The sequence below is a fragment of the Balaenoptera physalus genome, assembly GCF_965194825.1.
Source record: "Balaenoptera physalus genome assembly, chromosome: 13".
NCBI lineage: Eukaryota > Metazoa > Chordata > Mammalia > Artiodactyla > Balaenopteridae > Balaenoptera > Balaenoptera physalus.
Genome location: NC_138892.1, coordinates 14,258,260 through 14,284,710, shown reverse-complemented (window position 1 = coordinate 14,284,710; position 26,451 = coordinate 14,258,260). Strand labels below are relative to the sequence as shown.

Genomic DNA, 26,451 nt, shown 5'->3' with positions numbered 1-26,451 from the left:
TAGGACTGAGCTCCCCTCTTGTTTGCTGTCAGCTGGGAGACTTTACTGGCTCCTAACGGCTACTTCCATTCCTTGTCACTTTGTCCTCTCTATCTTCAAACTAGTAAAGGCACAGTGAGTCTTCCTCATGCTTCAAATCTGAATTCCCTTCTGCAATATTTGTTCTGCTTCTAGGTAGAGGAAGTTCTCTGCTTTTAAGGACTCCTGTGATTAGACCGGGCCTCTTGGATAATCCAGGATAATCTCCCTATTTTAAGGCCCGTAATTACAGCTACAAAGTCTCTTTTGCCATGTAACATAATATAATCACAGGTTCCAGGGATTAGGGCATGGACTTCTTTGCGGGGGCCATTCTGCCTACCAAATAGGCAGCAGGGGAATAATAAAAATTTTATTTGATTTTTATATTTGATATTTTTATTTGATTTATATATTTTATAATGTTGCTGGAAAGTGCAATGAAGAATAATAAATCTGAGTGAGGGGATCGAGGGTGGTACTTTGGATAAGATGGTCAGGGAAGCCCACCATGAGGAGGTAACATCCAAGTGGACAGAAGAAGGTAATCGGACGAGAAGGGGGGGGGGCAGTGCGGGAGGCTAGCAGAAGAGCAGTCTGGGCAGAGGGCTGAGGCCCAGGGTGGGAATGCACTGGGCAACTGTCAGGAGGCCAGCGGGGCTGAAGGAGTGCCCAAGGAAGAGCAGGGGCCACGTGACTGGAGAGTTAGCCAAGGCCAACCCAGGAAGACTCTTTTCCCCGATGCTGTGCTTTGCCATGATTCACTCTGGGCTGCTGGTGGTCTTTACAAACTCTAGAGCTAAGGCGGGAAAACAGGACCAGGTGCATGGCTCTAAAGCATGTTAATCGAGAGCTCAGGGGGCATGGAAGGCAGAACCGATGGCATTCTGAATCTGAGCACTTGGGAGAATCTGATTTGAGCATTACTAGAGTGTAGGCGAGGGGAACAGGAATGGTCCGGACATGGGCTAATCATCTGGGGCTTGGTGAAGGCCTGCTTGATGTCTCTGACCAGGGGATGTGAGGCATGATGATGTGAAAGGAACACACACTTCCAGGTCCACTCCTGCTCAGGGGTCTCTGCACTTGCCCCTCTCTCTCTGCCTGGAATGCTATTATTCTAGATCTTGTAGATCAAGCCATCTTGTAGCACGGCTACGACTTCCAGTCCTCAGGTCTTTAGCTCAAATGTTATTCCCTCAGAGAACCCTTCTGTAAAAGATGGCTCTTTCTAGAAGAATCCAATTTCCTCCATACTTCCCAGCCATCACATTATGTCAGGGTTTCCCAGACTCAGAACTACTGACATTTTGGGCTGGACAATTCTTTGCTGTAGGAGACTCTCCTGTTCACTGCAGGATGTGTGGCAGCCTCCCTGGCCTTTACCCACTAAAGGCCAAGAGCATCTCCCTAGTTGTGACAACTAAAAATGTCTCTGGACATTGCCAATGTCCCCTGGGGCACCAAATCTGCCACCAACGCCCACTGATAACCGCTGTTCTATGTCACTGTCTTCAAAACAGTATCTTCCAAAATTATTTATTTCATTCGACCACAAATACTTACTCAATGTGTAGTGTATGCCAGGAATGATTCTAGGTACAGGAGATAAAGCAGGAAAATTAACAGACAGAATTATTACAACCCTTGAGGAACTTATATCCTCATGGAAAGAGACAGATAACTAAGAAGAAAATGGACAGAATGATCATAGGCCAGATGGCAATAAACACCGTGGAGAAGGAGGAGGCAGGGTGGGGGCATGAGGCTGCAGTTTGCAGCTGGAGAGGCTCACAGGGGTCGTGTTCAAGGAACAGAGGGAAGGCAGAACAACTGGCGCTGGGTGGGTGCAGGAGCCCAGGAGGAGATGGCACCAAAGGACACCAGGGCAAGACTGCTTCTCTCCCACAATGACAAGCAACCTCCCATGAACAGGGCTCCTTTTTGTCTTGGTCAGTGGCATCCCCAGGCCAAGAAAGGTGTCTGATGAATACCTGCCTAGTGAATAGACAAATGAGTGGTCAGCTCTGGGGAGGGAGAGCTCAGCCCCAGGTGTCTTCACTGGACAAAAGACAGAGTTCCTATCAAAAGATGCTGAAGAGCCACACTTGTGGGGCCCACTTTTGATCCTCAAATAGAAAAGGAAAGGGCAAGTGCTAATCTCTGATAGTTACTGATCCAGACACTGTCTCAAGCACTTTTCAAATATTATCTCATTTCCTCAGCAAAGCAACCCTGTTAGGTGGGAACTCTTCTTGTCCTGACATGATAACTAAAGAAAAGATTGTTAAGTTGCCCAGAATCATGAAGGCAGGACTCGAACCCAGGGTAGTTCATCTCCAGAACATAAGCAATACTGTCTTTTAGTAGGAAGAATGAAATAGGAGCTCCAGAAGCACAGGGTGACGGTCAGCCGCCCTGCAGTCTCTTTTGTTACCTTTTAAGTGATGACGACATGCACCCGCTGCTGCATTTACCGAGCACTGACTACACGCCCAATCTTGTCCTATCATAGTAAATGCACTCTGTCATCTCATTGGCCTACAACAGTCCTTTGTGAGGCAGAAACAACAGCCATGTGAATAAACCCGGGCTCAGAGAACCAGTGACGTGCAGGGAACCAGGGGTGCTAAGTCCCCAGAAGAGGAGACTGCGATGTATTGTTCATCTTCTCTCCCTCAGATATCTAAGGGGTCATCAGGCGGACGAGGGAGACCTATTCAGTATGAACCCACAAGGCAGCACTAAGGCCAAAGGAGATTCTGGTTCAGGATATGAAGTGGACAAGCTTTGGGTAAAATCACTGAACCAGTTCCCTGTGCTCTACAGTAGGACCTTACTGTTTACCCATTCTATATATAATAGTTTGCACCTACTAATCCCAAACTCCCAATCCATCCCTCCCTCAGCTCCCCCAGGACAGGAAGCACTCTTTATTAGTTGATATCAACCTCCAGGGGGATCTTGGGCACATCACGGCTTTGTGTGTGAGTCAGCCTGTTGAACACCTGCAACGCCTTGGATTCATGACTCTTAATGGGGACAGAACCCCTTTCCGGGACAGGCAGGCACAATGAAGAGCATTCCTGCATCCTGCTTGGGTCCCACTGGACATGCATGTTATACTCGTGTATAACTGTCCTAACTATCTGAGCCTGCAACTAATACTACTTCCAAAACAGAGTGCTTTTCTGGGCCATCATTTAACAGACACTGAACTTGGAATACAAATCAAGCAAAGATGGTACTTCCTGCTGCCTGAAGAGTTGTTCACTAGATTGGAAAACTTCTCACAGATGGCAAACGCCGCTCACGGAACCTGGACCGCCAGTCTCCCATTAGAACCATCTTGCTTTGTAGCTGCCACACCGAAGACAGCTCTCTCCCGAGCACAGGCATACAAGCCTCTAGTACTTCATTAACTTCATTATGTCTTTGACTATAGCCAAGCCTGAGCAATTACACATCGCAGTCAATGTTATTTTATAGTAAATGAATTTCCTCTTTTTTCTTTATATCATAGCTAGGGAACTGTATTGATTTTTCTGACATTATATTTGTAGACCATGTAATATAGGTAATCTTTGGATTTTATTCCAGGATTGTAAAAGAGGCACTCAAGACATTTGTTACAAAAAACGGGGCAAGGCCACTGGCTGAAAGAACAGAGGGCATTTTCATTATTTTTGCAGTTGACCCTAAGTTGAAAACTAAAATGAAGTCATATAAAAGGACACAAAGATTGGCCTAACTCCGATAACACTCGCCAGAGATAAATATTAAGTCTGTGCTTTAGGCTCAATAAATCTACTACAGGAGTACGGAATTGGGAACCTTTGGCTGACCAGTCATTCATGGAGCTTTTCAGTTGAACTCAAGTTCAACTGGAGCTTGATGTGCAAATGGCCATGAAAGTCTGACCTAGGAGGCTGGTATGCATCAGAACATGTAGGGAGCATGTTTACAATAGTGGTTACCTGGCCTCATCTTTAAAGATTCAGATTCAGTCTCTCCAGGTTAGGGCCTGGAAAGTAACATCTTAAATAGGCATTTTAAGTGATTCAGAAAAGTGGGTGGAAGTGTCCAGGTGGAGGTGTGAGCCTCTGATAGTTTGATAAGAGCCAGAACGTGTCATATGAATTAGAATGTCACCCCTGAAGACAGAAATTGGGGTTATCTAGAGGCGACCCACCAATCAGTATGGTGAAAGGTTTAGAGCCATCTCACACCCCATTCCTTCACATGGAAAGTTCTGGAGGGCTGCTAGCTGGTGACTGGCTTCAGATACGTAACGACACAGAGGATGTTGATTAAGAAGGTACAATTTTATGGTGCTTACGTCCTTAAAGTAGAAAAATGAATGAGAACCTGCAGAACAAAAGACAGTAAACATTTCTATTAAGTGTGGTGTCAGATGAACCATTCCTTGAACAGCAAGCATCTTTCATAGGGATTATTCTACAAACTCCATTTAAATACTTCTACGTCAAGGGCTTGGGATACAGAGCTCAAAAAGTGATCATCTCTGTCCTCTGAGTTCACATAGGTAGGGGCGGTTTTTTCCAAACTTGTTTCCATAGTTCTACGATCAAGTAAGAGTGGGGAATGCTGGTGGGTTTAACAGCTTTACTTCTGGACTCTCCAGCACCTCTAATATGCCAACATGAAATCTGAATCTCCAAGGGAGGGATGCAATATGCAGATTTCTCAACCTTAGCTGTCCACGGTTCACAGTTTCTGAACATGTACTACCATCACCTGCAATATCTCCTAGAATTAGTCTAGAAAATGCTGGTCCAGGGTTATTGCAGGGCTGATGTTCAACTCTGAATCTCAATCAGGCTAGAGGCTCAAGTCACACTTAATTTATTTACAGATAAGCAAACTCTCCTCTACTAGACAACCATCTTTTTTAAAAAAATAAATTTATTTATTTTTTTTGGCTGCGTTGGGTCTTCGTTGCTGTGCGTGGGCTTTCTCTAGTTGCGGCGAGTGGGGGCATCTCTTGTTGCGGAGCATGGGCTCTAGGCGCACAAGCTTCAGTAGTTGTGGCACACGGGCTCAGTAGTTGTGGCTTGCGGGCTCTAGAGTGCAGGCTCAGTAGTTGTGGCGCACGGGCTTAGTTGCTCCATGGCATGTGGGATCTTCCCGGACCAGGGATCGACCCTGTGTCCCCTGCATTGGCAGGAGGATTCTTAACCACTGGGCCACCAGGGAAGCCCAATTGGTATCACATTTTAAAAAAACATTTTCTGCCCCAAATAACAGGCACTCAGTAGCATGTCTGAAGGAAGAAACTGCATTTAAATCTGGTTTCTCTGGGCGTATTTATTACAGACAGAAATCATCCAACCCCAATATTCCTTCAGAGCATGAAGAGATCTTGGTTCTTGACCCAAGAGACAAAGAGGGCTCAGGGAAATGAAAGGACTTGCCTAGGGCTGCAGAATGCCAGGTGCCAGCGGGAGAGCAGAGGGTAGACGTACATCCCACACTGCCAGCTGTCCCACCAAAGCTATTTCTTTTTTTTTTTTTTTTTTTAAATAAATTTATTATTTATTTATTTTTGGCTGTGTTGGGTCTTCGTTTCTATGCAAGGGCTTTCTCTAGTTGCGGCGAGCACGGGCCACCCTTCATCGCGGTGCGCAGGCCTCTCACCGTTGCGGCCTCTCCCGTTGTGGAGCACAGGCTCCAGACGCGCAGGCTCAGCAGCTGTGGCCCACGGGCCCAGCTGCTCCGCGGCATGTGGGATTCTCCCAGACCAGGGCTCGAACCCGTGTCCCATGCATTGGCAGGCAGACTCTCAACCACTGCGCCACCAGGGAAGCCCAAAGCTATTTCTTTAACAGCTCTTGAGCAAGTTGTCAAATGTTGGCTCCTTTGATCACCACCATGGAATTCGCCACGGTGTCTGACTTTACCGTGAATTTCCTTCCCTTCTTCACAGCCCAAACTTCCAAACTTCTTCACAGCCCAGTTTGCTCCAACCTCAGAGGTGAGTCAGTCCTTGAATGTCCCAATTTTGTTGTTCTGTAGATAAGGATTCCTAGAGAAATTCTTCCTCCCTCCCTGGAGAGCCAGGTCTCCATCTGCCTGTCTCTGGCCTAATTTGGGGACTGAAAGGAACAGGGTGCATTTTACTTTTACATTGTTCCTTGAAGCACATCTTCTGGTTAATATTATATCCTTAATATGTCTCAGGGAGGACACATCCTCTCCGTGAGTAACGTCTAGGATCCTGTGCGGACAAGCCTCCTGTAAACTTGCCATCTTCTTTCTACTGGCCTGCCTTCCCCGGCCCCTTCTCCAATCCCCTGCTACTTTGAGCTCTCTTATCCTTTCTCTTCTTTGCTGGTGTTTGTTTCTAAGATACTCACTCTCAGCATATGAACTGAAGTGGGTTGAATCTTTATGAGACTATCATAATCTTGGTTTTATCTGTTTGTTTTTTAAAGTCCTGCAGACAGCTGCTTGCACCTAGGAGATGATGAACTGACAGAATGGTCGGGAATGGATACATCTCTGCGCAAGGATATGGGCGTTCTCCTTTATTCCACCTGAATGGCTGTAGCAAGGACCCTGAGCGGCGTCTGTCTGGACATCCGCAGCTGCTGTGGTTTAGCAGCTCCCTTAATACGGAATTAAGTTGTAAACCGCTCCAGGAAGAAGGGAGCGGGATGAGTGGGAGAGGTGGGCAGATCTTCCCTCATCTTTTAGGACCCTGGGGGCTTTGTGCAAGCAGACTGGGAAAGAAAAACAAAGAGGAAGGGAAACTGGCTGGCTCTTCGAAGGCGAATGTCTACCATACAAGACAATTCTAGGAATTAACAAAGATGACGCATGGTAAGGTGCCTTGTAGGATGCCTGGTGAATGCAGCTGTATCTGATAAATGTGGCTGAACCTGAATTACTTGAAAACAGATACTAGGCTGTGGTCAGGAGGAGAAAGAAAAACAACCACCAACTTCCAAAAGCACTTGGGTTGACCAGCTCCCTTGTATCTATACCACCACCTTGGAGCCTCACAGCGGGCTCTGGGGTAGGACTATCATTCTCAGATCACAGATGAGGAACCCAAGGCTTGGAGAGCTTGAGCAGCTTTCCAAAGGCACAAAGTGGAAAAGCGTCAAGGTCAAGTCTTAAAGGCAGATCTTCCAGCTCCAACATTTTATGCATTTTCTGGGGGTTTTCAAAGTAGAATCGGCTGATATACAAACTAACATTGTCATTTTTTTTCTAAAATGATATGAAAAGTAAACCTTTTCTAGTTAGTGGAGAGATTAATAACTGCAAGGTGACTGCATTATATTTGGGGAAAAGCAAGAAAATGTACTGGTTCTTTCTGACCCGAGAGCTTAGGAGACCTTAGCAAACCCTAGGGAACCAGGTAACCACCATTTTTAAAGCAGGTGGATCCCATTCCCTGATGAAATAAGTGGCAGAAAAATACAACAGGACACAGGCTAAGTTCATTAAACAAGTTACCTCATTAATCCTCACACGCTAGGTGCTGTCGTTATTTGTCCTGTTTTATAAGGGAGAGAACTAAGGTTCAAGGAGGTGAAGCAACTTGGCCAAGCTCCCAGAGAATAAACGGCTAAATTCCAGCCTAACCAGACCTGTCTTGGTTTCCCAGCACCAAGTTGTGGGCTCAGCACGGGGCTCGGCTGGAGATAGCCCGTCTGGAGGCTTGAGATGCGCTGGGATTCAGGGGAGCAGGTTCTCTCCAGTGGAGTCCTGACAATTTCCATCAGAATCTAAGTGTCTGGATGACTCATCCACTGACGTGTGGCACAGTCCTCAGTCTTAAAATAACAAATCCCCATCATGAAAGTCAATGCATTTTGATGTCGCATAAATCCTTTTCTAATGATCACTTGGTGTCACTGGCTTATTTAAATGGACACATCACTTCTAACAGGGCTTTTTCCCATCTGCTCTGCCCTTTTAGAAGCAGCAAGAAGGGAAGCAACTCACTGCCTTGGTATATCAAGTAGAGGCTGCAGAGGGTTTAGGTACCTGTCTGTCTCCTGACCTCACAGTCAGAGACAGATTGGGAGGAGCAGGGGTCATAATCAATTCCCCAGTGTGCTACACTGTTCTTCCTCTTGCAAACCCAGATTGATGACCGGTGGTTTTTGTTTGATGCAGATAACCATGACCCCGATACTGTGTCCTAGAGGCACTGCAGTTTATCTCCATGTGACATTTTCTATTATTCTATGCTGTGGAAGGCAGGAACTAACACACCAGGGCTTACCTGAGATGCCCCTTCTCCCACCCGATAAGCATGGGTGTCTCGAGCTTTAGGAAAGCCGGGAGTGAATGTGTGGAAACGCAGGCACAGGAGATCAACGTGAGGTGATCATTTGCTGAGCGAAAGCAGCATGGGGAGCCCTCTCGATGACCCACCGTGGGTTCCTAAAGGGTCCAGCCTCAAATGCGCTGAGAAAACAGTTCCTGGGGAAGCTTGCAGGAAGGGGTAATGGGGTGCCACGTTTTATCAGAGCAGACCCTTGGACCTTCTGCTCCAGAAACATCCTGGAGGCTTCCTTTAGGGCAGAATCCTGGACCCCTCCCCAGACCTTTCAAGAGTCTAGGACCCCACATTTTAAAAAAGTATTCTTGATCCTGAAGCCACTAAAGTTCAAGCTAGGAAGGTTAGCAGTTAACAGCAGGCTCCTTACTTATCAGACTACCTCCTTTCACTCTCTAAGCTTGAGTTTCCCGGGTATAAAGTAGAGATAAGAATAGCCGCTGCCTCATGAGGTTAGTGTGAGGATGAGATGAGATGCACACCTAGAACGCACCAGGGACAGCACCTGGTCAATACTTGGCTGGGATGCAGAGGCTTACCCATTATTAAAACACCGAAATACCTCCACATCAGCTAAGAAAAGCTGCTGCTCTGAGCCCCTCTGGGCCCCCTCCCTGAACCTGGCCCCTTCTCAGGGACTCCCCAGAATTTCCCACCATCCAGCAACTCACGGGTGAATGCCCGGCACAGCCTCCAGGATGCAGCCTGGGTCTGTGAAGGGCTGGTGGTTACAATTCTTCCACTGCAAACCCCGCAGGCTGTGACGCTTGGTAGGTGTTACATCCCGTGAGGCAGGCCTGGACCTTCTGGCAAATGGTGGCTAAGGAATGTCCCCCCAGTTCAAAGGACAGCTTGCAACGAAGGCCTCCCTAACCTCTGGCTGCGCAGGACACTGACCCTGGACCTTTCTTTCCTTGTCTTATTCCAGCTTTGACCCCACTCTGACCTGATCTCTGAACTTTCACTTCTGGAAGCTTGACTCGCAGCCTTTTTCCTGCGGCCTCTGGGGCTCCGTGTTTGCATCTGACCTCTCAGGAATCTGACCCTCAGCTCTCAGAGTTGAGTCTGGCTCTTCCCACTACAGACTGACCTTAGTGTCCAGGATAGGCTACCACCTGTCACCTTCAGGTGGCGCCATCCCCAGACCCCTGCCCCAACTCAGTATAGCTGGTCCCAGATGCCAAGTTCCAGCCCTTCTTGGCCTGACCTACCCTACTGCCCCCTGAGCTCCAAGTTCCAGTCCTGACCCAGATCATGGGTCTGCATCCGTTGAGAATAGGGTACCAAAGTAGTGGCAAAGAGGATGGAGGGGAAGAGGCAGAATTCAGAGGCATTTCATAGGTAGACAGTGGCAGGACCTGGGCCTAAGGAGAGGGAGGTTGCTCTGGTTTCATCCTTTATAAGCTCCACGAGGTCATGGGCTGTGTCTGGTGTATTAGCATAGGGCCTAGTGCACAGTAAGCATTAGACAGACAAGAGCTGCACAAAGAATGAATGAATGAATGAATGAATGATGCTATTAACAGAGACAGAAAGAAAAGAGGAGGTGCACATTTTGGGTTAGCAACAAGGTAGAAAATGGATTTGATTTCAGACACATGGTGTTTAGGGGCTGTGGTATCCCTAAGTACCAATTAGCAAATATTTCTGCCTTTTCTCCTTCCAGGCACATGGTCGGGTTGCACTTGGCCACACTACTTGAAGGTGAGCACGACCACATGATATGCTTTAGCCAATTTCATGTTAGCAGAAATTATGTCATTTCCTCGAAAAGATACACGCACCCCAATGTTCACTGTGGCACTATTTACAATAGCCGAGACATGGGAGCAACCTAAATGTCCGTTGACAGATGAATGGATAAAGATGTGGTATATATATACAATGGAATACTACTCGGCCATAAGAAAGGGATGAAATAATGCCATTTGCAGCAACGTGGATGGACCTAGAGATTATCATACTAAGTAAGCCAGACAGAAAAAGACAAATATCATATGACATCACTTATATGTGGAATCTAAAAAAAAAAAAAAAATGATACAAATGAACTTACGTACAAAACAGAAATAGACCTAGAGACAGAAAACAAACTTACGGTTACCAAAGTGGAAAGGGAGCGGGGAGGGATAAATTAGGAGTTTGGGATTAACATACACACACTACTATATATCAAATAGATAACCAACAAGGACCTACTGTATAGCACAGGGAATGATACTCAATATTTTCTAATAACCTATGAGAGAAAAGAATCTGAAAAAAAAGATATATATGCATGTATAACTGAATCACTGCTGTACACCTGAAACTAACTCAACACTGTAAATCAACTATACTTCAATTATACAAAAAAAGGAAAAAACAAAACAAAATAAAACAAACAAAAAAGAAATTATGTCACTTCTGACAAGAAACTTTGAGTCAATACACATCAGTAACTTTGCTCCCCATACAAAGGTAAATCTTGAATGCTGAGGATACACACAGACCCTGGGGCCCTAAAGTGGACACGATGATCTCTAGTCTCTATTAACAGAGCCAAGGAACCTACAGGTCACACTCGTAAAGACGTCCCGCTGGATCTGGGGCTGACGGTCAGTCAGGAGAGGGGCTTTTTGGTGAGAATGCCACGGACTGCCACGGCCCAGTAGCGACTTTGCCAGTAGCTGCAGCCCTAAGCAAGAACCAGAAGGCCAGTGGCTTATGTACCGTCCAATGCAGAACTCAGGCAACCAGGTGGCCTTCCCCCGTGCTTTGGCCCACCTGCTGTCCCACCCCCAGCAAGCCACCACCATGATTCACCTGTGTTGTAGCCCCTTCCAAGGGCAGGCCAAGGGCGGTGATTTTTCCACAGGTTTCCGAGGTACCAGTCACTCTGGTTCTCTACCAGGCCCAGGACCTGTTGACCTGTGAAGTACAGAGAATGCAAAGGTCTTAAAAGAAGCCAAGCCACGTGGGACAGTGAGTACTGAACAGCAGACACAACAATGGCAAATCATCGTTAACACAGGTTTTGTTACTGGGAGCTTTTATGAGGTGCCAAACTCTTATCTAAGTGCTTCACTGGTATTAATATGTTTAATTCTCACACTTCGGCAGCCCAGCCATTTTCATTATCCCTATTTTATAGAAAAGAAATGGAGGTCGCCCAGAGTACTTAATTAACTTGCCCAAGGTCATCCAGTTAATCTGTGACAAAGCCAGAATCCCAAACTATTCATCCGTCCATCTGTCCATCTATCCCTTAACTCACGTAACACATTATTTATTTACTGACGTACTCTTCTTCAAATGTTCCAGTTCACTATTTCCCAATGTATACTAATTTACTGGCTTTTGAGGCAGGAGCTGAGGTAATTTTCTCACTCAGAGAGGAAGAAAGGACCCTTGGTTAATGAGAAGGGAGCCCCCAGAGAAGAGCCACATTCTTGCAGCGTTTTTACTCTCACATCCACTTTGTCTTTTGTCAACAAGCATCATGTCAAGGCAGGCGTGTTTTCTAGAGGAACAATTGCTTCTCTGTCCCCAGAGCTCGGCTTTGACATGGGTCTCGCCCTCTACTGAGGCCAACATCAAAGGCGAGTCGGTCTCCCAATCAATTTCTTAGCAGCTTTAGCACCTCAGGTGAGTCTTCCACTCACCCCAATTTCTTAGACTGTTAATGTTTCTGGACTCAGGCCTTCTAGGTGGGGCAGGTAGCCATCAGAATCAACTACCTTCTATTAGACAACCCTATCATGCCATGTGCAGAAGGTATTCCCTTGCAACTATTATCAACAGCATTTTACAAACTAGGAAACTGAGGACTGTGATTTGTATAACTTGCATATCCTGGAGCCAGGATATGAATCTATAGTTATCTGACATCCAGATTCTTTCCACTGTCTCTGCATTACTGCTTAGCTTTACAACAAACGTTCGAGGTAGAAATTATAAGTCCACATTTTACAGGATGAGATACTGAGACTCAGAAATTTAAGTAACTTGCTGAAGGTCACAGGACTAATGGGCACTGTCTTCCACAGCTAACTGATGTCTTCTGGAGCTAAAATCCTTATATTGTTGGCCAGTCTGAGAAATAAGGCCCTTTCCGATCAAATGAAAGCCTAGCAACGCGTGAAGAAAACACAACGGTTTTCCTGGAATACCACGCTGGGTGACACAGAACCTCTTTGGTGTGATGACAGCTCCCTGAAATGATGGTGTGTGGGTTTGGTGTAATTTATTTGATCAATTTATCGAGCTCCCATCTAAATCACTGCCCCAGCACAAATACATAAATTAGCGGCATAGGAAAAATACTACCACCCACTGTGTCATTGTATATAATCACAACCAAAACGTGTAGAATCCCTCAGAAAAACAGATCATCAATTCAGAAAGTGCAAGAGCTAATCAATTCCACATGCAACAAGCTTGGGACGTTCGTGCAAAACAGATCTGAAAGGCGCAGTGCCCTCAGCCGAGAAAGCTGTGTGCTGAGTCTTGATGCTGTAACCTTGTTAGAGAGCCTGTTTAATAACCTCACTCCGAGGCTGGGACTCAAAGGGCACGTGGGGTCCTTGGGGGAGCTGGTTCATTATTACTAATGACCCCTGGTTGGCGCCACCATGGTTTTTTTTGGCATGATGAAAGAAGGGTGTCATGTGCTCAGAACCGATAAAGGGGAATGATGTTTCACTGAATTTAGGGTGGCCATCTGAATTTCAGGAAAGGTAATCTTCGGCTATCTGAAAGTCCAAATTCCACTTTCGGACATTCCATGAATTGTATTCTGCCTCGACCTACTCCTTCAGATGAATTTTCTAACAGCCACACGAAAATGCATAGTTTTACTGCTTGTGTCTTCATCTCCATGTCTTGCTCATACAGCTCCCGCCAGCCTTGCCCCCTGCCACCCCCCACCAGTAATCCTTTCAGGCCCATCTCTAGCAAGAAGCAGCCTGTGAATTCCCGCGTTAGATGGGGGACATCTCTGCTTAGCGCTTCCTCCCGGTATTTTTGCCATCGGCTGACTTATGTCAAGGACAGAATGGGTGATATTCGAGCACACACACCTCATCTGAAAATGTCCACCTCTCCATTTGTCCAAGGGCAAGGACTGCATAATATCTAACACGCTAATAAGCATGAATAAATGTCTGCTAAATAAATGCCATCTGGTGCGTAAATCTCTCCTGAATGGAGACCACTTATGTTAGTGCATTCGTGTCCCCACATTTCTGAGGTCTCAAAGCATTTCATCCTCTCCCCATTCGCCAACATCAACATATTCTCTCACTCAGCTCTGGGAACTCTGGCATCTTCCTCAGTTGCACGGAAAACTGCAAAGATGGGGTGGCAGCGCCTGAAAGCATCTTTTATATGGGTTGCTCTACTGGAACCTTCAAATCAAGGGCTTCGTCTTCAGAGAAGGAGTAATTTGCATGGTTAACCTTAAGCCATGTTATCTCAAAGAATAACATCCAAATTCTCCTTCTGTCACTTTGCACCTGGGCTGCATATCCTTTGATGGTGGCAAGCGGCCCTTTCACATATGCCAGTCCTCTTTAAGGTTAAGAAAACAAAATCCTTAATTAGCAACATGATAGCTGTCATTTTAATATCCACTGGTTGAGAAGGCAAAATAATAAACAGCTACTAAGATTTCATTTTGATTTTTTAGATGAATTCATTAGCTGCTTCGTCGATGATTAAAGCGACAGCTGGGCTTTGCAAGTGGGCTTGTGAATACCCTGGGCTAACTGCCCTCACCCCTGCAGAGGTCTGTGTCCGTGGACCGGGAACCACGTGCAGCAGCGTAGCCAGAGGGGAAGGCTGGAGCCAGGCTGCCTGGTTCCAATTTCCAGCCCTGCCACTTTTTAGCTGTGTAGCCTTGAGAAAATTACTAAACCTCTCTCTGCCCCAGTATCTAACAGCTGTGACTTCACATGTTTAAATGACTTCATATGTGTTAAGGGCTAACCACAGGGGCTGGGGCATACGAAACACTATATAAGTAAAAGCTCTTCTTAAATATCATCATTCAAGCTCATTGGTCAAGCTTCTGAAAGACAGTGAGCCCATCCAAATGGTTTTCTTTTTGAAGGCCATCTAGCACAACAATTAAGTCCTTCTAGAAGTTTGTTTCTTTAAGTGTGGTCTGAGGACCAAGTGCTACAGAAACACCTGGGCTTCTTGTTAAAAGTGCAGATTCCCAGGCCTCAACTGTGACCGGAAGGCTGCTTCCCTCTACATCTTTTGTTTTGTGAAGGAGGGATTTCCTGGCTTCTTACCCCAACCCTTCCTCTTCCCCAAGGGCAGGGAAGGAGTTACCGGACCTGGTGGGTTTCAGAGAGAACCGAGTTCAGGTGGCCTAGCCATTCCTTCATCTTCCTCCCAGGAGCCAGTATGCCAGCAGAGCTCCACCTTGGATCAGTTATGCAGGGCAGGTCCCCTCCGGATGAGGCTGCAGTCGCCCCACGCTTCCTGTGACAGGGTGGGCGATTCCAGCTCCCGGGTTGGTATTATGAATATCCACCGTAGATGCACATCTAAGTCAAAACCTCCAATTTAACTTTTATCAGCAAAATAAGGTGACATCTTGCTCTCCTTTGTCTTATCTCTCAGGATCTGGGAGTATGGGGGTACTATCACATACTAATTCCCTCATCACATAACACTTCTAGATAAGAACTCTGGCCACTGGGTCTAGTCATCTGCATTAAAAAAAATCCCCAGGTAATCTGGATGCACATTAAAATTTGAGAATTATTGATCAGGGTCTGGGAGCTCTGTCCCGGCTTTGGTCATCAGTGAGGTTCCCTTGCAGGGCCCCTAGCAAACAATAAAACTCACGTGGTGTCTAAATCTAGCGCATCAACCAGCAGAATTCAGTGGCCGCCTCCAGTGCTACACTTCTTGAGTACAGTAAAGTGGTGAAGAAAATGAATGGCAGAGCCAGACTGCCTGGTTTCCAATCCTGGCTCCTCACCCAGGTGCTAGCTGTGTGACTTTAGACAAGTTACTTAACCTCTCTGTGCCTGTTTCTTCATTCATTTATAACATGGCGTTGACAAAAGTACACACCTCAGAATTAAACATTTTTTTTCTCTAGGCACAAGTTAATTTGTGAAAATGAAGCTGTGTTCTTTGCTTATTCAAACATCGCCACTAACAATACCCAGAAAATAGTAAAATGTTCAGTAGGTATCTGCTCTTACCATCATACCCAGAATTCCCTGGCCCAATATTCTGCCCCATTGGCCTGGGTTCGGCATCTTCGGTCTCAGCTGTCCCCTCCCTTCCTTAGCTGACACAATCCTTACCCTACCTACACTTTCGTTCAGTTTAATATCGACTGAGGGTTTGCTTTGTGTCAGATACCACACGAAATCCTAAGGAATCAAAGACAGATAAAACATAGTCTGCACCCTAGAGGCAGTTAGAAGGAGACAGGTAAACAATTATGAAGCAGCGCGGTACTTGCAATGACAGAAACGCTGATAAGTAGGAGGAACGGAGGGCTGGGAACAGTGGATTCTACGGGGAGAGTGGGGGATGACTGTTTCCTGTCTACCGCAGCCCCTGCCACACTGCGGGCCACACCTGCCCCTTCCACACAGACCTCCAAGCTCCCGAGCTCCCCCCAAAGCTTGTCGGGTAGGAGTGCTGTCCTGGAACACTGTTCTGGGCATAGTTCTCCTCAGGCCCCCGGTGACAGCACGTATGAGACAGCTTATTTTCACAGCTCTGGCAATCCCAGCTCACCAGCCAGGTGGCATCTACAGCCTGGTCTCCAGAGGTCAAAGTCTAAAGCCTTAATCTTGATGATGCAAACCCATCCTGGGCTTGCTATCCCATTAAGAGGTACAATCCCAGGGATTCCTCTTGGGGAGATGACACGGGATGCTGGTGTGCTGCCGCCCTCAGCGTTCCACACCGCCTGTCTCCTCTATAATAGGAGTTATTATAATAAAACACTGTGACGAACAGAAAAGGCTCTGTCATTGTTTTCTGTGCTGGCCCTGTGGTTATGATTAAGTGCGCTGTTTCCCGTCTTCCTTACTCTCGGCACAAGTTAACTTATGAAAATGAAGCTGTCTTCTTTGCTTATTCATACATCACCACTAACAGCCAGACAAGAGCGAACAAGCTTGCTATTCTGCTGGGGCCCCGGTGTTGGTGTCACCAGCCAGCAGACGGATGGCTCCAGACTGGGAACTCCCCTGGTTCCCTCCTTCCGCAGCTTTTGGCTCAAGGCAGGGCTGCTGCCATTCAGGAGGTGAGGCTCCAGGGATGCAGGGATTGGTGATGCTTCCACGTGGCACACTGAACGTGCAAAGGGCAGGCGGGGCATTTGCCCACCAGGTATAAATTAGAAAGACAAAGGGTTTTACAACCAGGCAAAACAGAGTTCAAGCTCCAGTTCTGTATGGCTTGACCAAGGCATAACTTCTCTGAGCCTCAATTTCCTTATCAGTAAAAGGGCAAGAATAGAATCCCCACTCCCTGCCTCCAAGAATGGATGTATTGATAAATAAGATAGTACCGTAAAGTGCCTGGTTCGTGGTAGATGCTCAGCTAAAGGCATTTCCCTTTTCCCCTTTTGTGATGGTCATTGTTCATAAAGGCTAAGTTTTCCGATTCAAGCACTAACCCTAGCTGCATAGGCTGGACTCTGTGAAATTCAGCCAGCTGCGCCCCCAGCTGCCACGCTGCTGGCCCTTCCCCACCCCCCCTGAAACTTTTCGAAGCCTTTAGCTTCTATGACACTAGTCTCCTGGCTGTTTTCTTCCCTCTGGACATTCCTTCCCTGCCTCCTTCATGGGGCTCCCCTCCCTCTGCCTCCCGTGAATGCTGGGCTCCCCAACTCCCATCCTTGGCCCCCTCTTTTTGCTCTACGTCGTATCCTTGGATGATGGAATCTATCTCAACAGCTTCAAATACCACTGAGGGGAAGATCGTCACCCATCTCCATATCAGACGACTTTCCAGTGCTTCTTACTCTTAAATCCAACTATCTTCATTTGGCTCTTTCACAGTGACCTTCAACTCAAACTGATGAAAATCAAATCCACAATTTTCTCTCCCTAAATATCGGTCTGACTCCTGCCTTTTAATGGTTAGTAGCATCAAGGTTTACCTTGTCACTGAAGCTAGGACCTTTGAACCAAGCTTGACACCCCCCTCTCCTCACCCCTCACATCACTGCCATAACCAACTCCTACAGATGTTATCGATTATTTTTCAAACTCATCCCCTTCCTTGCTCTATCCTCATCATCTCTCTTTCCCTGATACCTTAGCAGAATCATACTTGATCACCTTTCCCTCAGGGGTGCCCCTTGCCATTCTATTTTGCTTTACTCAGCCGTAGAAATATTTTAAAAGTACAGATTTAATGACTTTGCCTCCTTGAGTGAAAAATTTAATGCTCCTGAGGCCTAGTACAGTGTGGATGAATGGGTGGATAGATGAATGAATGAATAAATGAAAAATAAATATTATCTACAACCCACAAACCGAGACCATCCAGAACTGGTGAGCTCTATGTGAATGGCGTGGAAGTGGATGGGTACTAGTTAACCTCTCCAGGTAAACACCAGGAGCAGGTAGCTCTAGCCCTGATGATGGATGCTTCCAGTGCTATCTTTTCCCCACCCCCAGGAAAGCTCCTGGGTGCACAGAGGGAGTCTGCCAATCACTGCTGCACATCAAACCAGCTGTGCTTATAGCAGCAGGGGAATATTAAAATGTTATCACCAGGGGCTGTCCTGAGTATCAGCAGAGAAAACAACAATGCCCTTCCAACCTCATGTTTATTCGACTAAGCTATTTTAAAATAGAAAAGCCTTTAATAGTACCATTCCATGCATGTCTGAGTACAGCATGGCTGTAATAAGGAAAACATGAGTATCACATTGCCATTTACTAAACATCTGAAAGAACCGCTTCACAGCCATAGGTGCCCCCGGCTAGTGGGTGTAGAATAATAAAACATCTCCCGAGAAGATGGGACACAAAGGGGTATTTAAACAGCCCTGAAAGGGTTGAAAAGGACTGTTTCGGAACTTGCAGGTTTCACAGCTCTGACTTCTTCCGTTTGGTTGTAGCTAAATGCACTCTGGGAACACAGAGGTTCACACGAGCTGCGGAGGGCTTAATAATTCCTCTGGAACAGCCTAGTTTGACAGATGAGGCCCAGAGAAGGGGATGGAGGTGTTTAGAAACACGCCGTCAACGCAAGATACAGGACTCCACCACCGACTCAACGCTCCCTGTTTTTTTTCTTTTCTATCCTTAAGCTTCTCCAACTTGGCCTCCTCTTCTTTCCTTAAACTTTAATATAATTCTCATCTGGTCCAGATTTCCAGCTCTTGTACGGCTGAACGGTAATCCTGGGCAAATTCTTACTCCTCAGCTTCCTCCTCCGTAAGATGGTAAAGGTTTCTATCTCACGGGGCTGCACTGGGACCCTGAACCAGGTTTGTGTACCCCATGTTTATGTTGCATGTCCTTGAGATGGAATCCATGTGCTCTAGTTAAAAAGGTCCTGTCGTCCATCATTTTGTTTCCTTGGCGCTGCTTGATGAAGCACCCCCGGCTCCAGTTTACACCTTGTTCAGCCAACCCTGATTTCATTTGGAGAAAAATCCTTCACCCTTACTGACCTCTATAGCTGAGGGATAATCCCTTCTAAGAGGAATTAGAATCAGTGTCACTCTAGAAGGTAGAAATAGGCTGCATGAGTTAAGATGGAAGGAAGATAGATTTTGCTTCTTGTAAGCAAGACCGTATCACTGGAGTTCACCCAGACAGAAGTGAGCTGCATTTCCAGGGAGAAGTTCCTGAGCACGGCTTCCGAGGCTGCGTGATTCCACCCCCATCCAGCAGGTATTCACCACGTCCCTGCTGTGCACTGGGCCCTGTACCAACTGCTGCAGATACAGCAGTAAGGGAAACACTGCCTTCTGGATTGCGTGATCTCTGCAAAAAGCTTCTCAAATGGTTTGGCTGCTCTCTGCACACCCCACCGGACTCTGACTGAAGCAGATTCTCTCAGGGTGAGGCCAGGGGGTCTCTCTGCAAAGGACAGCTGCAGGAATTCTGATGCAAAGCAGGTTTGGGGACCTTTGGGAGTGGGAGGTCACCCAGCAGGCATGCTGTAGGCGGGGATTACCTGCGCTGAGCAGAACACAAGATTGGCTGACCTCAAAGCTCCCTTGCAACCCGACCATGAGATCTCTTTATTCAGGCTAGCAACGCCTTTCTCAACATCCTCCTCGTGCTGGGCTGTCCCCACACGTGTTCTCGCACGTGTGCTGCGCGTGTGCGCGTGGCCGCCCCGCGAGCGGAGGCTGCTCTTCTCCGGGCAGCCCCTGCTCGGTGAGCACTTTGCCCGGGCACCGGATACATGCTGTCGTGCATCATCGCAGAGTGTCCTACAACAACCCCGGTGAAGTGGGCACGGTGCTCATCCCATCTTTCGAAAGGGAAACTGAGGCTAAGAGAGGGAAAGTCACGTGTCAAGGACGTGTGACTAAGGACCACAGAGCTGAGGCTTGTGTTCCAGTCTCTCTGTTGCAAAAGTCTATGTTTTACACCTAAATTCATGGTTAGGAACAATCTGCAAGGCATTCCTCTCCCCAGGGGAAGGGCTGCAGCTGGCACAGCTGTGGGCCAAGCTCCAAAGGACCTAGAGAGGATGGGTGGAAAGGCTGGTCGAGGTGTATGTGACTAGCCCTCCCGTTCCTGCCCGTGGTGCCCCCTGGGGCTGCAGGCAGGGGTCTAGGGCTCTGCAGAGTCCTGTGGATCCCATCGGGGCACTCTGAGTCTAGTTTCCTTCAGCATTAATCCCAGGGCGCTGAGCTGAGAGCATGTCCTACCCAGGGACATCTAGGAAGAACAGAAAAGGCAGGCCTGAGACTCAGAAAAGAGCCTGCCATCCAATAAAGGTCTAGATAACGATATTCCATCTGCCGAGATGCAAGGCCAAGCTTCCCTATTCCCCAGGTGGGCCCGCATTAACTTAATTTACAGTTTAAAAACTCCTGCTCAGTCTCAGATAATGATTTCTCTCTTCTTCCTTCCGTGATCTTTGGTCTTTGGAAATGGGAAAAATGAAAAAGGGATGCGGAGCGAGCCGCTGGGCTCTCTTCCAAGGCTGCTTTTATCACGCAGACTCCCAGGACGCTCGGCTGCCGTCACCTCTCAGACGAGGCCTCAGCTCGGGGAGCAGAGCTGGCCTGCATCCAGCTACCACTGCCATCCATGGACTTCTTGGGTCGGTCTCTTTTTAAAAACACAATTGGTTGGTATCTTTCAGATCCTTCATTCACAGACACTCCTTGAATCACTAATAATAGTGCCTAGTAGCAATCCTTTAACTTTTCCCACTGGGGCTGCAGAAAAAGCACTTGCTTGCAGGATTCAAAGGGCAACATTTAAGTTCTGGCTTTTCCAATTATTAACTGTGCAACCCGGGCCCAAACTACTCCATTTTTGAACTTTAGTTTTTATTATTTTGTTATTATTTTCATTTTATAAAAGGGATGATAATAAAATTCACCATCATGCCATCATAAGGTTGTTTTAAGAGTGAAATGAAAGGCTGTAAACTGTAAAATACTATTCAACTTTTAAGTATTATCATTATTACCAAGCCTTTCTGGGTCTTATGTAGCTATTACTTAATTTTTTTTCCCCAATAGCATTTCTGAGATTATAGCATTATTACTCATTGATACTCTACTTATGCAGAGGCCAGATACTGAGCAAACTTTACAGTCTGAAACACAGCCTGGAAGGTGGGAGTTACCAGGAGAGGCGCCTGCGTGGCTGAGAAGCACTCAGGAAGCTTGAGCACAAAATCTCTCTCTATTCTTACGGCTGGTCTTTGGGCAGATTATTGAGATGAAGTAATGCTCCTTCAGGGAGGAAAGACAGGCAGGAAATTCAAAACAGAGATACTGAAAGGATAAAGGAATATTGGCCTGGAACCACTCAGTATAGGGTTTATGAAACGTCCATATTTCAAAGATGTCTGTCATCACCTTGAGATAGGTCATTCATCCATTCACCAAATAGTTACTGAATACATATCAGAGCCAAGCACTGTGCTGGGCTTCGGGGATGCAATGATGGGTGAACCCTGAGATGGTCCCTGCCCTCGGTGGAGCTAACATCCTTGTAGTGTGTATTAGTTTGTTAGGGATGCTGTAACAAAGTACCACAGACTGGGTAGCTTAAACAGCAGATATTTATTTTCTCACAGTTCTGGAGGCTAGAAGTTTGAGATCAAGGTTCTGGCAAGTTGTTTCTTCTGAGGTCTCTCTCCTGCACCTGTAAATGGTCATCTTCTCTCTGGGTCCTCACGTGGTCATTCCTCTGTGTGTCTGTGCCCTCATCTCCTCTTATAAGAACACTAATCCTATCAGGTCAGGGCCCAACCTAATGACCTCATTTTACCTAATGACCTCTCTAAAGACCCTAAGTCCAAATACAGTCACATTCTGAGACACTGGAGGTTAGGACTTCAACAGATGAACTTTTTGGGACACATAATTCAGCCATCCCATAGGGCAAGGTCACTAGACAATCACACCAACAAATGTGGAACTGTGACTCTGAAAGAACTGGGAGGGAGAGGTCCAGAGTAATGCACAGGGTCTGAAAGAGGAGACGCCAGCCAGGAGGTTGCCTGAAGAAATAAGGATTAAATCAAGATCTGAAGGGAGATGGTTAGAGTGTCAAGGCAAGGCGAAGAGTGATTGTTAAAACCTTGCAGTGGGAAGCGTGACCAAGATGAAGGCTGTGGTGTCACAGAAAGATATTTGGTATTTGTCCCTGCTTCCTGGCACAGAGCTCCTACAATCCTTGGAATTTCCTGAGTGATAAGAACATCTTTTGTTCTAATGAGGAAACCCTCGGAAGCCCCTAGACAGCTTCAGGATGGGGGCTGCTTGCCAGAAAAGCCAACCCCTGATTAGAAGCTTGGAATATTCAGCTCCACTCCCCAACCTCCGGGTGAGAGGTAGGTGGGGTGGAGACTGCGTTAATCACTGATGGTCAATGATTCACCCACGCCTGCCTGCTGGAACCTCCACACATACCCCTATACAACAGGCTACAGACTGAGAGCTTCTGAGTCGGTGAACACACAGGGTTCTGGGAGGGTGGTGGGCCCGCAGAGGGGACGCTCCTCCCCCCATGCCTTGCCCTGTGCGTCTCTTCCATTTGGCCGTCCCTGAGTTGCATCCTTTATAATAAACCAGTAACAGTAAATAAAGCTCTTCCCTAAGTTCTGTGACTCATTCTAGCAAATTAACAAACCTACCTGAGGAGAGGGGGTTTTGGAAACCCCCAACTTTGTAGCCAAATTGGACAGAAGTGTGGGTAACCCGGGGACCCGATACTTGTGACTGGTGTCTGAAGTACAGGTGGTCTTGTGGGTCTGAGCCCTTAACCCGTGGGGTCTGTCGCTAACACTGGGTAGTAGTGTCAGAACTGGAATGAACTGTAGGACACCTATGTGGTGTTTTCAGAGAACTGAAGAATTAGTTGGTGTCGGGAGGAAACACACACGTCTCAGAGGACTCAAGGCCAGTGGGACTGAGACACGCAGACCAAGGAGAGGATGGTGAGCTGACAGTGAGAGAGATGAGGCTGAAGCGGGCAGGACACACCTGTGGGGCCTTGGGGGTCAGGGCCCAGAGTAAGGAGGTTGATCCAGGCAGGACAAGCAGGGGGCGAAAGTAAAGGGTCTCAGGCACAACACCACAGCACCATTTGCAAAGAAGACAATGGGAACAGTGCCCCTTTGGGTGATGCAACGTGGCAGTGCTGTAAGTGAGGGGCCAACGTGATCTGAATGTTCTGCAAAGAATATTCTTGCTGCTGTGTGGGAATGCATTAGTGGATGATTTGCAGGGTTAAAAACCAAGGGTTTTATTTTTTTTCCCAATCTTTTAGAAATATCACATTAGAGACACACAAGCCTAGAGATGCTGGGAGAGGTAAGGGCTGGAGACAGACATCACGGTCAACAAGCATCCGAGGGACTTGCACGCAGGCGACATGCTTGGGTCGAGGGCCAGACCAAGAGGCAGAAATGAGAATGCTTACTCCTCTGCAATCTGGTAAGAGGATGAGTCGTGTGAGGAAAGGGTGTAGACGCCACTGCTCTTGTAACCCCAGATCTCCCAGGGCTCAGCATACTGTGGACAGTGTCTAAAGGTTCTATATCTGTTCGCTGAATGTTCATGTTGGAAAAACAGCAATTTAGCCTGTGTTTGGAGCCAATCAGGCTCCAGGAAAGAGGTGGTAGAGGGGACTTTAAGAAACCATTCTTTAAAAAAATGAAAAAAAAAAAAAAAAAAAGAAACCATTCTTGTCTGTGTCCTGGAGGATGCAGAAGGGGAGCTGCTGGGTGTGGGTCAGTCACTGGAGCACGTAGACTGTGCCTGTAAAGTAAAAGGCGGGTGCAACTCACATCAGCACAGGGACGAGGAGGAAGGAAAGCCCAGGCAGAAAGGATGGAAGGAGAGAAGTTCTCAGGCAAGAACACTCACTCATGCATGCTCTGGAGTCGGTGTGGGAAAAGGCGTGGAATAATAATAAGATAAAATAATGTATTCAGCCATGAAGAGGAACGAAGCACTGATACACGCGGCAACTTGGATGAACCTCATACACATTATGCCCAGTGAAAGCAGCCAGACACAGAAGGGCATATATTATATGATTCCTTTGATATGATATATCCAGAATAGAAAATCCATAAAGACAGAAAGCAGATCAGTGATTAGCAGGGGATGGGGGAGGGAGGAATGTGGAGTGATTATTTGATGAGTACACGGTGTTTTTCTGTGGTGATGAAAAAGTCTTGAAACTGGAGAGAGGAGAGAGCTGCATAATGCCGTAAATAACTAAACACCACTGAACTGCACATTTAAAAATGGCTACTTACATGAAACCACGTGAATTTCACCTTAGCACGGTAGGAATAACTGCAATAGGCCAATGATATTTTTACACAGTTTATCCTGTCGAATTTTCACTACAAATGCTGGCACGCCCCGGACCCCCTCACCCCCCAGAGCTCTCCTGTTCTCCATCCCTGCCCTGCGTCCTCCATCATCTACTCCAGGCCACTGCTTTAAATGCCACCTATATGTTGATAACTTCAAACTTTGTACCTCCAGTCTCACCTCTACACTGAGTTCCAGAATCATAAATTCAACTGCCCACCTGACACCTCTATTCTGGACATCTAATGGGCACCTCAGACTTAAATATCCCAAATCGAAATCTTGAATTTTCTCCTCTGCACCTGCTCTCCCCTCAGCGTCACGCAGGTCAGGAAATAGCAGCTCACTCTCTCCAGCTGCTCAGTTGCTTAGACCAGAAATTATGGAGTCATTCTTTTTTCCCTAAGCTTTATTGAAGAACAATACAATTCAATAAATTCATCCATTGTAAGTGTAGTTTGAAAAACTGTGGTACTTGTGTACAATCATGGAACCATCATCAGCATCAGGATATAGAACTATTCCAACAGCCTAAGTTTTTCCTGTGGCCCTTTTGCAGGCAATCCATTTCCCCGAACCTCACTCCAGGCAGCCCCTGATCTCCCTCCTGTCACCACAGTTTAACCTTTCCTGGAATTGCACATAAAAAGAATCACAATCACAGAGCATGTAGCTTTGCATGGTTGACTCCCTGTACTTAGCATAATGTTTTTGAAATTCACCCAAGTTGCTACATATATTATTATCACATTTCTTTTCATTGCTGAGTGGTATTCCTAAGTACAGATATAGCACAATTTGTGTGCAATCAAGAGTTCTGTTTTTCCTAAGTTACGCCTGAGCTCCAAACCGCAGATTTTGATCTTTAATGATATTTAAAAACATAATCTCATGGACAGGAGGGGCTAATGGAGAAGAAGACCAAGGTGGAAGGCTGCCCCCCACAGCCAAATATTTAGCTGCTGTTGAACAAAGGAGGAAGAGAAGCCGGAAAAGGAGTCTTCCTAAAAGAGGACGTGCATGTCCCCCCCACCCCGCCCTGCCTCCCCCCAGCAGAAGGCCTCCACCTGGCTGTGTCAAGAAAAGCCAATGGGGATCTAAAGGTAGGGATTCTGGACTGTCACTGTATTAGATCTTTCTAGATCTGAAATTTGCAGGCAAGCAGTCTTGACCCCAAAGCTCATATTTACCACCACTTAATTACAGCTGCCCCACCTCTCCTTCACAAGATGCTCTACCTATGATGAGACTCGTAATTGACTTCCTCAGCGAAAAACCAAGATCTCTTCCTCTCACCAACTTCGGATGGCAATGCCTGGTACACACGTGTCATGATGCACTTTCTTCCAGGAGAGAAACCAGTGCCAGTCTTTCCCCCTGAAACAATATGCTCATGCAAGGAGATTGTGCCTCTCGTGCTTTAGCAAGGCCCCTCTGTGTCGAGGGAAACTCCTGCGTTGAGGGTGAGGCCTTTGTACTTTTGTAAAAAACCCGGCGCAGCATCACAGCACGGGATACCAAAGCTGCAAGGGCCTGGGGGATATTCTGGACCAAACTTTTCATGTGAATGATGAGACAACTAAAGCGGAGCGAGGGCTCGTGACCTAACCAAGGGCACGTGGCAAAGACGCTCTGGTCCCGCATACCGTGCTGTCGCCTTTGCCATCACGCAGCATGAATTGAGCACCGGCTGTTTTCAGGACACCGGGCTGAGAAAGGAGGAGACATTTCAGTAGGTGCCATGAAGCTCCTTGACTGCTAGCATCCTGCAGTCCATCTTGCAGAAGTCAGTTCAGATGTTCCAAGACAGATAATAATAGAGATGTCATACCCTAAGGCGCCTAAAGAACAATTGCCAAGGGTTGGCTGGGAAAGCTCTGAGGGGAAGGGGTGTCTTGAACTAAACCCGGGAGGGAACAACTAAAATTATTTGTACCTCTTGGGTGCTGTGCTAGAGGCTCCTGTGACCAACCCTGCAAAGTTAGTATTATTATTCTCATTTACAATGAAGAAACCTGAAGTTCAAAGATGGAAGGTAACCAGCCCAGTTTCGCACAGCTAAGTAGTAAATGATGGAGCTGGGATCCAAGTGTGACCCCAAAGC

The 26,451-nt window shown here is 46.9% G+C and overlaps 1 protein-coding gene and 1 long non-coding RNA gene across 5 annotated transcripts in view; one reads left to right on the top strand and one right to left on the bottom strand.

The window, feature by feature from the left end:
* The window catches only part of LARGE1 (LARGE xylosyl- and glucuronyltransferase 1), a 603,451-nt gene that overhangs the window by 109,855 nt on the left and 467,145 nt on the right, over positions 1 to 26,451 (bottom strand). For all 4 annotated transcript variants that reach the window (XM_082420995.1, XM_082420992.1, XM_082420994.1 and 1 more), the window contains exon 7: positions 11,141 to 11,245. In XM_082420995.1, the coding sequence (XP_082277121.1) occupies positions 11,141 to 11,245 (105 nt within the window). The remainder of the gene's footprint in view (positions 1 to 11,140; positions 11,246 to 26,451) is intronic.
* LOC309641222 overlaps positions 1 to 26,451 on the top strand; it is a 551,394-nt gene that overhangs the window by 178,335 nt on the left and 346,608 nt on the right. The gene's annotated exons all lie outside the window — the stretch shown is intronic.